The sequence below is a fragment of the Salvelinus alpinus genome, chromosome 9 (assembly GCF_045679555.1).
Source record: "Salvelinus alpinus chromosome 9, SLU_Salpinus.1, whole genome shotgun sequence".
Taxonomy (NCBI): Eukaryota; Metazoa; Chordata; class Actinopteri; order Salmoniformes; family Salmonidae; genus Salvelinus; species Salvelinus alpinus.
Window position 1 is genome coordinate 36,431,362 of NC_092094.1, and position 13,860 is coordinate 36,445,221.

The window sequence follows — 13,860 nt, forward strand, 5'->3', positions numbered from 1 at the left end:
AAAAGGTTCCCAAGTTTACCGTTAATATATTCTTTGCATTCTGCATTTTAAAAGTTTAAATACTGTATTTGGACACCCCCTTATTCAGTGTTGTCTTACTGTGAACAAGGTGTCTTATGTTAAGCTGTGAGAAACATTGCCATTAGGTATTTTATTTCCCATGACAGGAAAGGCTCACTTTCAACTAACCAACCCTACACTAGTTAATGGTCTTCCTTTAAGTAAAATATCCCTAGGCACATATGCAATCACACATACAGTAAATTATGTTCCCTCCACCCCCTTAAATTACAAACAATAGAGCAGCAAACACTGTACATGGGTCCTTTAATGGATCCATATTCTAAAATCACAGCAAAGGAGTTTTATATCAACAAAACAGTGGTAAAAAGGAAATGTCAGCATACAATTCAATTACTTGTTGGAATGTCATTAGCCCTCAGTAAATAGGCTTAACAACATTTCTGGTTACAACCTGATTAACGAGAGCACAGGCATTACTCATTGGCCTTAGATTATGTTTTACAAGTGCAGTTGGAAATACAGGCAAATTGCACCTTTTAAGAGAAATCTTTAGGGTTAAATGAAAACATGAAGGATAAGGTCGTCTCATGATTAAGGGAGGCACTGCAGCATCACTAATTCCATTCTTGAAATAATTCATATTTGGATTTACTGTACTCTACATGTTACACGTATACAAAACATTAAGGACACCGGTTCCTTCCTTGACATAGCTTTCACCTGGATTCACCTGCTCATTCTATGATCCCTTATTGAGGTCACTTGTTAAATGCACTTCAATCAATGTAGATGGAAGGGGAGGAGACAGGTTAAATATGGATTTTTAAATAAGGATCAAAAATCAAATGTACAATAATTTTGTGCAATGGAATGGTGAGGGAATGAGCTAAAATGTTCCAGCTAACATTGGATTGGAGCCTGAGCATTTCGTTTACCAGAGCCAACTGTCCAGGTGTTGGAGGCAATAACAGGACTGCTGGAGGATAGACGACAGTTCTCTGGAACTCTGCCCTCTCCAATCAGGAAGCAGTCGCTCATTGTTGAGGGCCTGTAGATTGGTGGTCCCCTCTCTTAGGACCTGGTACAGACAGGGCCACCTGCTCTGTATCCTAAGCCTGGTTTGACAGTCTAAAGTAATGCCAAGGGCAATCTTTTTGGCCCTTAGCTCCCGTAATGTTGGCAGATTAAGACTGGAGAAGACTAGACCACGACTAGGTGATACATCCAGGAACTCTAGAGACATGGACTCCAGCATGTAAGATATGCCAAGGTTTCTGAGTGGCACAAGGATATGAAATGTCAGGGACTTAAGGTTGGGCAGTGACTTGGTCAGGATCTGCAAAGTGCTTGGGCTCATCCCTTTGAAGACCCCAAAGTACTTGAGTTCAAGGACACGGAGGTGCTGGAACTGAGTGAGGAGTGACACTGATGTCTCAAACCAGTCAAAGTGCAGGCGCATCTAGGTGATCCGAGGGCAGCTGTGGGACAGTTTGCCCAGTAGTACCTGAAAGTTAGTGAACTGGTCCATCTTGATCTTGGTAATGTTGTTGTGGTGGGAAATGGAGCCAACCCGCAGGTCCAGTGGCTCCAGTAGTGCGAATGTCTAGTTCAATTCCAGTTGGGTGAGATCCCTGCAGCGGACATTTTTTAGAAGGTCAGAGAGAAGCTCCCCCCACTTGTTGCACTGGTCCCCCAGGTCAAAGCTGGCTTTTAGGGTGAGTAGGCTTGCACCACAGGATATGAGGTGGTGGGTGTAGTGATGAACCCATACCTTCCAAAGTTCAAACTCTCTGTTGGACACCAGCAGTCCTTCCTGTCCAAGGTTGAGCACTCCATGGCGAGAAAAGTCTGCCACTCTCCAAAGCTTCCCTGATCGCACAAGGCAAATCCAACTGAAGCATACAAGCGCAGAATTTCACTTGTCAACCTCAGGAAGGAAAGCACACGGAGCTGGCATTCCACCGGCAGAAGATTGAAAGGGAAGAAGTCGTCCCCTGCTTTGGCCATTCTTCTTCTACTGACAGGGACAAGCTTCTTCCTTGGGGACATGGTGTTGACTGGTGGAGGTCAAAATCCCCACAAGTCTGATATAGGTAGCTATGCAATAAATATTCTGGTCCGGTTCTTCTCAGAGCTGAGAAAGAGAATCAAATGTTTGTCAGCAATCATCTATAGTATACTAACTATTGTAACTATAACATTAGTCTTAACTTAACAATTCAAATAAAATAAAATTTGTCACATCCACATGATTAGCTGATGTTAATGCAAGTGTAGCGAAATGCTTGTGCTTCTAGTTCCGATAGTGCAGTAATATCTAACAAGTAATCTAACAATTCCCCAACAACTACCGAATGCACACAAACCTAAAACGGGGTGAATGAGAATATGTACATGTAAGTATTTTGAAGAGTGATGGCCGAGCAGCATAGGCAAGGTGCAATAGATGGCATAAAATAACAGTATATGCATGTGATATGAGTAATGTAAGATATGTAGACATTATTAAAGAGGCATTATTTAGAGTGGCATTGTTTAGAGTGTCCAGTGATCCATTTATTAAAGTATGCAGTGATTGGGTCTCAATGTAGACAGCAGCCTCTCTGACTTAGTGAATGCTGTTTAGCAGTCTGATGGCCTTGAAATAGAAGATGTTTTTCAGTTTCTCGGTCCCAGCTTTGATGCACCTGTACTGACCTCGCTTTCTGGATGGTAGCGGTGTGAACAGGCAGTGGCTCTGGTGGTTGATGTCCTTGATGATCTGTAGAAGTGTCTGGTTACTGGGTTCAAAGGTTCTATGTGTCCATGGAATAAAAGTCCTATTCCAGCATTTGCGAAATAGTACAACCGAGCTAACCGGCAGCACGAGAGCTTGTATAAAAGTAGTAATTTAGCTAGCTAGCTTGAGAAAAACACCAACGTAAATGCCTGAGCTTGTCATCGATGTGGCAACGAAAGAATGGAACAAATAAGTTTTTACCTGCTCGAAATCTAACGTTATATAGCTAGCTAACAACTGGTGTGTTGTATTGAACCGCTTGTTAGCTCGCGTTATTTAATCATGTAACTTAGCTAGCTAGAAATTGTATGCAAAGAGACTTAGCTAGCTATAATGCTAACGTTAAAGAGCAACCTTGGTAATTTTTCTTGGTAGCTAGTTAATTATATTACATAGGGTGCCGATCTCAAATGTCTAATTATAAGACCAATTGGATAACAGCTAAGTCAAACACAGTAGTTAGCGAGACACAGTAGCTAGCTGTTTGAAAACTGTGGATAAGTTGGGTCAGGGCTAAAAGGATACCAATTTTGTAAAAGTTACGTCATAGTCCCGTTCACTACAACGAGAATGCGTCTTACACAGCGTCGAGTTCTACAGCAGACTGGACTTGATTTCCATTAGCACTTGCTGGCTAGCGGAACCACTGGGGAAAAGCTAGTTACAATTCGGCAATAAATATCATTCTACTGAGCATTACATGATGTAAATACAAACATGAATTTCGCTATCAGCTAGTAATGTTGCCCTCGTAGACCTTAAGAGGACAACTGCTAGAGATCCGTGTATGGAGGTTCTGAGTAGTGCTGTTTTTCAGTTTTACTTGACAATTATTGCACCCACGTGGTGTCCCAGCTCTACGAGTTATTTATTTTCATATACTAACTGGCCACCAGACTACAGAAACTATAGCAATGGAACTGAAGTAATGGAATAGCAATAAGTATAATGTTAGCAATGTGAATATATATATTTTTATTTAATTAGGCAAGTCAGTTAAGAACAAATTATTATTTACAATGATTGGCCTAGCGGGGAAGAGTAGGTTAACTGCATTATAGCGGTACAACAGATTTGTACCTTGTCAGCACAGGGATTCAATCCAGCAACCTTTCGGTTACTGGCCCAAAGCTCTAGGCTACCTGCTTCCACGAGATAGAAAAAAAACGTACAAAGTCATTGGCTGCTTAATTTCATTTGCATTTTTCCCCCTTTAAAAACAACAAATAACTGGAAGTCTTTAAAAGAGTGGAACCCTCACCTAATATAAAGTCGTACCCTATCCACCCCTATTCTCTTCCTCTTTTCTCTTCCCTCCCCTCTTTTGAATCACCACTCCTCTCCCCTAAATGTTCTCGCCTTTCTCTTCACCTGAAAAGTAAAAAAAATGTGTGAGGATGGATATGTTAGAACTACCCCCTATGCACTTATGGAGATTTTTGGATAGGTGTAAGTATTATGATAATGGTTGATACAACCCTAACCCTTGTTTGATTGGTTAGTGTGTAGTCCTAGATGTGTTTTATCTGCTATATTTAGAGTGGTGTTTGTATGTTTGGATGTGTTATGTATATTTAGATGTGTGTGTGTGTGTGTGTGTGTTAACTCCCACTGAAGTTCATTTTTTATATATTATCCTTACCTTGTTTTACCTTGTTCTCAGCCTCTTGGTCTTGTGCTTTTCTCCTCGGCCTCCTGTTCTGAGACAAACCATACCACAAATACAATAGGATTTTGAGAGTTTTCTTTGTCAAAGGCCATATTGTAGAATGGAAACGTTAAATGTACCGTAGATAATCATAGAAAACAATCTTTATTTTGATAGTATTCTGGAATAATCTCATTGTCTAGAGTATGGGCTGGTTTCCCAGACTCAGATTACACCTAGTCCTGGACAAAAAAGCATGCTCAATATAAATTCAATATAAAATAGTTTGTGCCCAGGACTGGGCTTAAGAGAGGAGAGGAAGAGGGTGAGATGGAATACTCAGTATTTAGCTTAGGTACAAGCATGCTAGGGAGTGTGGGGAGGGGCTATGGGTAGGCATGCCCAGAGTCCTCAGCCACAGTCCAGGTAGGCTTGGGCCAGACACTTCCGGGAGTTATTAGATGTAGAAAAGGATAAAAGAAGGGGGTTAGTGGGAGCGTGCTTAGGTACATCAGATAAAGACAGTACGGTACACCAGATGAGACAAGCTGACCATGGCCCCTAGGCAAATAAAAACTGAGTGCAAAAAGCCAGGGACTCAGCCCATGTAATAGAGTCAGTGGTATGGAATCCCAGTTGAGAGTGAGGAGTCAATCAAGCAGAGACAGCAAGGATGGTTCATCAGTCCAGTACCTTAGGACCTGAAGCCTCTCTGTTTGGTTCTCAGCATTAATGAATTAGGGAACTAGCATCCTGTCCAGGGGGTATAGGCTACTTGTACCTCAAGCTGCCTGCCTTACGTGAAAGAAACAGGAAATAGGCTTCTGCCCATATGGGTCGTTCATGCTCAGACAATAATTATTTGACCAAGGCTTAGCTACAAGTTACTTACTTTAACTTACAAGACTGAAACCAAGTATAATTCTCTCAACATAAAAGAGGAGCTCTGTATCCATCTGTTTTCTTAGATATTGGCGTAACAAGGAGTCCTGCATCTTGTGGTTTTCCCTTTCTAACACATACCCTTCTCAACCTCAACATTCCTAACCGACATACCCTCCTCCCAATATCAGTCAATGATAATCACCTTTATTGTGCATCTTTATAAACATTAGCCAATTTACCATTTCTGCTTCCCTCTTCTTATCACTCGCATGTTTATCCTCGCCCTGGGGGCAGGCGTAGGTTCTCCTCCCGACCACCAGGAAGGGGGTTCTGTCATAGGGAACATATTTTATTTCCCAATGCAAGTTTTTTCATGATGCGAGATCTGAGAAGTTAAACAAATGACACAAGTTAGAATGGCAGTTCATCTCTATAGTCAGTTTGATGGATAATCTAACATCAATTAACGTTAATAAACACACACGTCTCTCTACTTACAGCTAACTAGCTATCTAACTAACGTTACTAGTCAACGGAGTTTGCTAGTTTACTAACGACCTAGATTCATATCACTCCTTGATTAAATTCGAACTCACCCTTCTGTGCAGACGGTTTATCATTTTTGTTTACAACAAATGTGGTACTTGTCTCCTGTTTATAATGGCCCAGACTGTCTTCTAAATCTTGTAGACAAGTAAAATACTATACCTCATGCAACTCGATTGGCACAAACGGGACTGTGGCGTCACTTTTACAAAATCGTATCCATTCTAGCAGTGACCGGTGATATTGTTGACAACGTCATCAAATCGCGCGACTAGGTTCTCTCAAATGTTCATGTGTTTCAAGTTTGAGTAAGCAGTGCGCAGGCTACTTCAATTTATAAAGCGTCGGCTACTGTGGTGTTATTTAAACAAAATAAAAAAAAAAAATAGTTAGCTAATACAACAGTTATTAAACTTAATGTACTCATGGATTAATCTAAGAAACTGCCGTAACATCAAACAATGCCAATTGTATGTCCAGACATCTTTATTCCCATCTTCCCCTGACCGCCATCTTGAAATGTAAATGTTTGTTTCCTCTGATTGACGTTTAAACTAAAGGTAGCAATTTATATTTGTTCAGATCTCGTCGTGCAGGATGGATCACATAGTAGTACAAACGCAGGAATAACAAAGTGAGTATTTTGGACAGTGTGTCTCATCAGCGACACTTTTTTTACGGAGATTTCATGGCCTTTGTTTTGGTGGAATAACGTTAGCTAGCTAGCTGTGGCATTGTTCGTTGTGATGTCTTGGCCCAAGCTTTAGCTTTCGCTAGCTTTCATTTATATAGCTAACGTTAGCTAAGTGGGAAGCATATATTTTCAAAAACAGAGTAAGTACTAATAACTGCATGTAGCCAGCATGAAGCCCCAGCTAACTTGGTAACTAGAACGCGCATAACATCTGCATCAGTCCTGAGGCATGTGGTGTTAGCATGCTAACGTTAGCCTAGATTTTTAATTCGACTGGGATCTTGCATTAGTTAGTTGAGTTGAATGTTGTGCCACGTTACACTGGCTAGGACGACCCTATGTGTGCAGGTGTAAAGTTGCCTGTCGAGAAAGACGAAATTAATAAATAGACCAGATTAAATACTATGCTATGGAAACTCATGAAAGTTGCCATGCAACCACAAGGTGTCAGCCTTTGATAAACCATTAGCTACCATCTGTTCAGGGTCTTTGTTAGGCCCCACTTTCTGCTTAGTTAATGCGCTTGCAGTTTCTCCATCAGGAGTAACTATCGATAACTCAAGGGGCTTACAGTTAAGCATTTCACTGTACTGTTTACAGCTGCTGTATCCTGCGTATGTGACAATAACATGTGAAATTTGTCTTAGGTTCTCAACTGATGGTATGGAGCAGGTGTTCCCATACGTTTTCACTCAGGCCTCCCTTCCTGAATTGGGGAACATCCCGCACCCCCCTTGTGCGCACCACGTCTATTTCTATGGGCATAAACACTGTTCATGACTGATTGTTCACACCCCTCTTGTTGGCGGAGAGCAAATGTTGCAGGTTTAAAGCTTATTCCCTGCAATTCTACACATGTCATGTAGTGCAGGTAATTTTTTTTGCAGTCTTAAAGCACATTTTCTTTCTCCGTGTATAATGTGTATTTATGAGATATTTGAGTGACTCCAACATTACAACAAAATATATGGGCTAAAAACCTAGAAAAAAAATCATTAGCTGGCTAGTTGATCAGGACATTTCTGACAAGGTATAACTAGTTCTCTAAGGTATGCAATGACTGACAAGAGGAAAATTACACCTTGTACATTCTACTATTACAACGATCAACCCCCCCACACACACACACAAGGTGCAACTTCGAAATTTGGTAGTGTATCATCAGTTTTCCTCTTGTTATGTCAGTCATTGCATATCGTGGAACTATTTCTAACTTGACAGAAACATAAATAGACCCTATTTGATCTTTGAAGTTCATTGCCTACAAGTCTACTCTAACCATTTTGTTTCTTTGTTTATGTTGTTTAGGTCCAGAATGCATAGTGCTCAATCCCTGTCAGTATCAAGATACGATTCAACCACCCTGGCCTCCTAACCTCCCCTCATCCTCACTGCAGATCTTCAAGCACAGACTAGGGTAAATGCTGCTGGATCTGGCATAATGAGGTAGATGGGAGAATCCAAGAACATGGTGTTGAATGGCAGGCGGCATTGCAGCAGATTCTCCAGTGATCGATCCATAACCTCGACCAGGTCCCTGCGACAGAGCAAGGGCTCCTTAAGAAGTAGGAGATGTAGTCAACGTAAGTGCTGTTCTCTGGCAATGCTCACCACAAAATTACAGAACCATAAATTACCCCTTTCAGCTTCATTAATAAATTACACTGCACTATTGGCAGATTTTTTAAATTGTCCATTTTTTGGGGGGGGCTCAATCATTTACTTTTCAATTTTTTTCACCTCAGGTGTCATCAGTTCTACCCTTGAGGCAGAGAGACGTTATACCCCGTCGTCGGGTATGACTCCAAAGGAACTCTGTGAGAATGATGACTTGACTACAAGCCTTATTCTGGACCCCTACCTCGGCTTCCAGACCCATAAGATGAATAGCAGGTTTGTCTCTTTCTGGCTCACAATTGTCCACATTTGTCATAATAGCTTGTGCTTAAGCCAGCAGCCAAAGTTTCACAACATCTGGGGAGGCGGTTTACTCGTATTTCTCAGACGAACTTGCCTATCACGATAGGCTATGACTCGATGCACCAGCTGCATAACATTTGTATTGAGAATGGTTTGGAAAGTGGTTAAAAATTGACTGATGGTGTGCTTAGGTTTCGACCCATCAAGGACCGACAAGGACATTTGAAGGAGGTGCTTGAGTGCTTTAAAAAACATGACAACCTCGAGAAGGCCTTCCATGCCTTGACTGCTGGGGACTGGTCAAGACCCCACTTTCACCACAAGACGAAGGCTCAGGGCAAACTCTTCAAAGAGCATGTAAGTTATCTAGAAATATCCGTTGTTGAGCAAAAAGCATGAACCATCATCAAAACAAAAATATGTGAAAACTATTATTTTGTGTGTTTTGGCAGGTTTTTGTTTACCTACGAATGTTTGCAACTAACAGTGGGTTTGAAATACTTCCCTGCAATCGTTATTCCTCTGAGCAGAATGGAGCCAAAATTGTAGCAACAAAAGAGTGGTAAGGATCTGAATTAAATTGTAGTAGGATACATTTTGTTTAAAGAAAATGTTGCACTGAGTATATAGTCACTTTACAATCTCAAATATCCCTCATTCATATTTTCCCAAGGAAAACCAATGATAAGATGGAATACCTGGTGGGCTGCATTGCTGAGCTATCACAGCATGAGGAAAGCATTTTACTGCGACATGGTGAAAATGACTTCAGTGTGATGTACTCCACCCGCAAGAACTGTGCTCAACTGTGGCTGGGACCTGCAGCCTTCATCAACCATGGTATACATCCCCATGCACTTGACAATAGCTATATGCCTCATTCAACACACTTATGATAGAATTCAAATACCTATATTAAGAGACTAAACATATCTTTTGTTTTCCAGATTGCAGGCCAAATTGCAAGGCAAGTAATACCAACGCCTGCAAATCAAAAGTATTGTGTAAAATGAAGTGAATTGTACAAATGCCTAACAAATGTTTCTGTATGTGTTATCGCAGTTTGTTTCCACTGGGCGAGATACAGCATGTGTCAAGGTTCTGCGGGATATTGAACCTGGGGAAGAGATCTCCTGTTACTATGGGGATGGCTTCTTTGGGGAAAATAATGAACTCTGTGAATGTTACACCTGTGAAAGGTATAATTTATTGATGTAATATCAAACTTGTAGTTACTTTATATGTATAATAATGAGTCCTACATTGGCTAGGATTTGCTATTTCACATCTTCTGGTCCCTTCAGACGCAGTGCTGGTGCTTTCAAACCGAAGACTGGGCAGTCTACAGCCACTCCTATAATCAACAGCATGTATGGCCTGAGAGAGACAGACAAACGGCTACATCGACTTAAGAAATTAGAAGATGGCAAATGCTCTGACAGTCAGTTGGACGGCTCTAATATGGATCCAGACTCTCAGGAAAATCGTGACACACATTCATGTAAGTGCACCTTTGAGGTTGAGCAGGGATTGACGTTAAGGTTTGCCATATTGCCTAGGCTAGGGCGAGTGAACTGAACCAGTCACGCAAGTTGAGCCAGCTCTGTGGTTGCCCCATTGAGCAGGTGATTTCAACAATAAAACTGAAAACAACCAAAATGCAAAGAATTCCAGTGGCCTTAAACTGAGCTTTTTGGTTTCTCCCCATTTGGTTTCTCCACAGTGGAAGATGTACAATTTTTGGCTTTTATGGCAGTTAGGCAAGTTGTGTTTACTCTGGTTGCCCCAGGAAATTCAGGAAATGGTTATTGATAACCAAAATACGATGATTTCTAACTTTTGCTGTTATTTCTTATTTTCCGGTCCACATCTTAGCATTAGGGAGGACAGCCTGCTCCAGTGTGACAAGGCTCAGTGACGCAAAAGCCCTAAGCAAGAAAACTCTGTCCAAAATGCCTATGCCTACCTCATCATTCAATCAAAGACACTCAAAGAACTCCAACGTGCCAGAGAGACTAACCTCAAAGTCCGTAAAGCCTTTGCACAAGCTAGGAAGGTGTCAGGTAACTGCTCAGAGGTTCCCCATTGAGGTGGAAGCTATGGGTTTGTGCCTTAAGGACCCCACAGAATTAGTCAGTAACAGGGTCTCACGAAAGAGTGCGATGGATAAGCAAGGACCCATGCAAGTGGTGGGAACAAGGGGTTGTCTTGTGCACTATGCTGTGAAGGAACACAATCAGAACTCAATGAAAGACGGTAGTAGGTGCCCTGATGGTTTAGCTTGCACTCACAGAACTCGCAGTTCAACCAGAGCATCAGTTGGCACACAGGGGTCTGACAACATTAATCTTGAACCAAACTGCGGTGTGGTTAGTAAGACCAAGCCTACAGACCTCGGAGAGTATGTCACAGATGGTCACTGGATAATCAGCCCAAGCCTGGATATCAAGTGTCCAAGTGAGACCTGTCCCAGACAGAGGCAAATGATAAATCAGGAGGAGCAGCACTCTTTCAGACCAGCATCCCTTCTCCAGGAGGAGGTTCCAGGCCTGCACCATGCAGCACGTACCCCAGACATAGCTGAATGCAGGAAAGAGTTGAAATGCCTGCCTGATGGTCGTGAGTACTACAACAATCTCTCTAAGGGAGACAAGCTTCTCCACCTTGGCAAGGGGAAGAAGAAGCAGCAGATTACGCGCTATGATTCCCAGCTGATCCTAGCCAACAACAGCTCAGGCATACCCAAGTTAACCCTGCGGAGACGAAGGGACAGCGGCAGCAGTAGGATTGAGCCTGGTGAGTCTGACCCTGTCAAGTCCTCCAGCTCCACAAAGACCAGCATGAAATTTGTGAAGAACCATCACCATGCAAAGACCAAGAGGAGCTCTTATGCAGCCAGATGGAGTAATGGGACTTTCAGTCCTGTGGACCACATCCATTCCTCCAAACATGGCTTCAGTCCTGTGGAACACATCCGCTCCTCCAAACATGGCTTCAGTCCTGTGGACCACATCCATTCCTCCAAACATGGCCTCAGTCCTGTGGAACTCATCCATTCCTCCAAACATGGCCTCAGTCCTGCGGAACACATCCATTCCTCCAAACATGGCCTCAGTCCTGTGGAACTCATCCATTCCTCCAAACATGGCCTCAGTCCTGTGGAACTCATCCATTCCTCCAAACATGGCCTCAGTCCTGTGGAACACATTCGCTCTTCCAAACTGAAGATTCAGCTGCAGCATGAGTGGGACAGCAGGAGGCTCAGCCAGTATCGCCATGGTAGTGCGCCCTTCACAGGTATAGTAGAGAGGGAGGCAGGGGAGGTCTTTGGGCCCACAGTAGCAACATTTGGAATGCACGATGACACAGAGGAAGACTCGTCCTCTTCAGAAGAAGAGGATGAAGATGTATCTGACCATGAAGAGTTTGACGATGATTTTATTCCACTTCCACCAACAAAACGCCTCCGGCTCATTGTTGGCAAAGACTCTATAGATATTGATATCGCATCAAGGAGACGTGAAAATCAGTCACGAACAGTCAATGCATGAGCTCTATGGGTCTTTATTTATGTAAAATCACATGCTGTTGTAAAATGTTAACTATTTTTGTACATGGTGGAACTTGGTTCGTTGTTCATATTGTAGAATGTGTACATTTTACATGGCATACAATGTGTAAGCAATTATTTTTATATCTTCAGCTTTATTTTGTACAATTGGTAATTATATTTAAAGCATTTTCTAGTTTGTGTTGGTAAACATGCTAAATGTTGCTCCACTGACATCGCAAGAATGGAACCTTTTGGGAACACACTGCAAACAAAATGTGCTTTTGTCAACATGGCAGTGTATACATGCATATAAAATAATATGCATTTTATATATTGTTTTGAGAGCTTTTAAAAGGAACAGAATTCTTGTTTCTTGCTGGAGGTATGTGAATATGTTTGACTTCCAGTGATTCCTGGGAGCTGGTTGCTGATGTTTTAGTCCCGTTGTAATCACTCATTCCTTAATCAAAATGTGTTGGTGCTTGCATAATGATTATCTTTGTTAACTTTTTAGTTTGTGCAGATGTGATTATTTTGGATGTTATTTTTATTTTTCTATTAATTTCACTTAAGTCACTCAATTCTCGAACTGTATAATTTCTCATTCTTTATTTAGCAATCACAAATTCAGAACTTACTTGGTCTGGCTTAGATATTCAAACACTTTTCTCACTTTGATATTTTGTTCACCATTTGATCATCAGTTCACCTGAATGACTTTGTCTGCTGTGTCTGAATTGGGAATGCTGTGGTGCATGTCTCAACTTTTTAAATGGCTCTTTATATACTGGACCAGTCAAAAGTTTGGACACACCTACTCATTCCAGGGTTTTTATTTTATTTATTTTATTTTTAGCGGCTCAAATAAATGCCTCACAGAGTTCAAGTAACAGACACATCTCAACATCAACTGTTCAGAGGAGACTGCGTGAATCAGGCTTTCATGGTCGAATTCCTGCAAAGAAACCATTACTAAAGGACACCAATAAAAAGACTTGCTTGGGCCAAGAAACACGAGCAATGGACATTAGACCGGTGGAAATCTGCCCTTTGGTCTGATGTGTCCAAATTTGAGATTTTAATTCCAACCGCTGTGTCTTTGTGAGACGCAGAGTTTGTGAAGCGATGATCTCCGCATGTGTGGTTCCCACCGTGAAGCATGGAGGAAGAGGTGTGATGCCGTGGGGGTTCTTTGCTGGTGACACTGTCAGTGATTTATTTAGAATTCAAGGCACACTTTACCAGCATGGCTTCCACAGCAATCTGCAGTGATACGCCATCCCATCTGGTTTGCGCTTAGTGGGACTATAATTTGATTTTCAACAGGACAATGACCCAACACACCTCCAGGCTATGTCAGCATATGTGGGAACTCCTTCAAGACTTTTGGAAAAGCATTCCATGTGAAGCTGGTTGAGGGAATGCCAAGCATGTGCAAAGCTGTCATCAAGGAAAAGGGTGGCTACTTTGTAGAATCTAATTTTGAATTAACACTTTTTGTTGTTACTACATTGTTCCATGTGTGTTATTCCCTAGTTTTGATGTCATCACAATTATTCTACAATGTAGAAAATAGTTCAAATAAAGAAAAACCCTTGAATGAGTAGGTGTGTCCAAACTTTTGACTGGTACTGTATATTTTTATACTAGGTTGATTTAAAGTCTGTTGTACAACTTTGGACCTGTCACTAATACTGTGTGCTGTCATATGTAGGCTACTGTCTAGTCTTGATTACGCTACCTTTTTGAGTTGCTTGTATAATTACAGCTGAATTTGATAAAACATGGCTGTGTTTTCTATAACTTTGTTT

General features: G+C 41.7%; 2 protein-coding genes across 5 annotated transcripts; one reads left to right on the forward strand and one right to left on the reverse strand.

Annotated features, from left to right (window-relative positions):
• Window positions 1-310: 310 nt before the first annotated feature.
• Window positions 311-5,569, reverse strand: LOC139584727 (uncharacterized). Its single transcript, XM_071416889.1, is given in 5 exon segments — window positions 311-1,956; window positions 1,959-2,158; window positions 2,722-4,174; window positions 4,446-4,503; window positions 4,811-5,569. Coding segments are annotated over 2 exon segments (1,116 nt in total). The 5' UTR covers window positions 2,074-2,158; window positions 2,722-4,174; window positions 4,446-4,503; window positions 4,811-5,569; the 3' UTR covers window positions 311-955.
• Window positions 5,570-6,168: 599 nt separating this feature from the next.
• LOC139584725 (histone-lysine N-methyltransferase KMT5B-like) lies at window positions 6,169-13,653 on the forward strand. Of its 4 annotated transcripts, none has more exons than XM_071416883.1 (11): window positions 6,169-6,516; window positions 7,224-7,447; window positions 7,885-8,159; window positions 8,322-8,469; window positions 8,688-8,853; window positions 8,949-9,058; window positions 9,170-9,336; window positions 9,444-9,463; window positions 9,559-9,695; window positions 9,801-9,997; window positions 10,372-13,653. In XM_071416883.1, exons 3-11 carry the CDS (start codon window positions 8,027-8,029, stop codon window positions 12,045-12,047), a joined length of 2,754 nt encoding a protein of 917 aa, XP_071272984.1. In that variant the 5' UTR covers window positions 6,169-6,516; window positions 7,224-7,447; window positions 7,885-8,026; the 3' UTR covers window positions 12,048-13,653. The 4 variants fall into 4 exon arrangements, with proteins under 4 accessions (XP_071272984.1, XP_071272985.1, XP_071272986.1 ...); XM_071416884.1 differs by having other exon boundaries at window positions 7,974-8,159; XM_071416885.1 differs by lacking the exon at window positions 7,224-7,447 and having other exon boundaries at window positions 6,169-6,352; window positions 6,465-6,516; window positions 7,974-8,159.
• The last annotated feature ends 207 nt before the right edge of the window (window positions 13,654-13,860 follow it).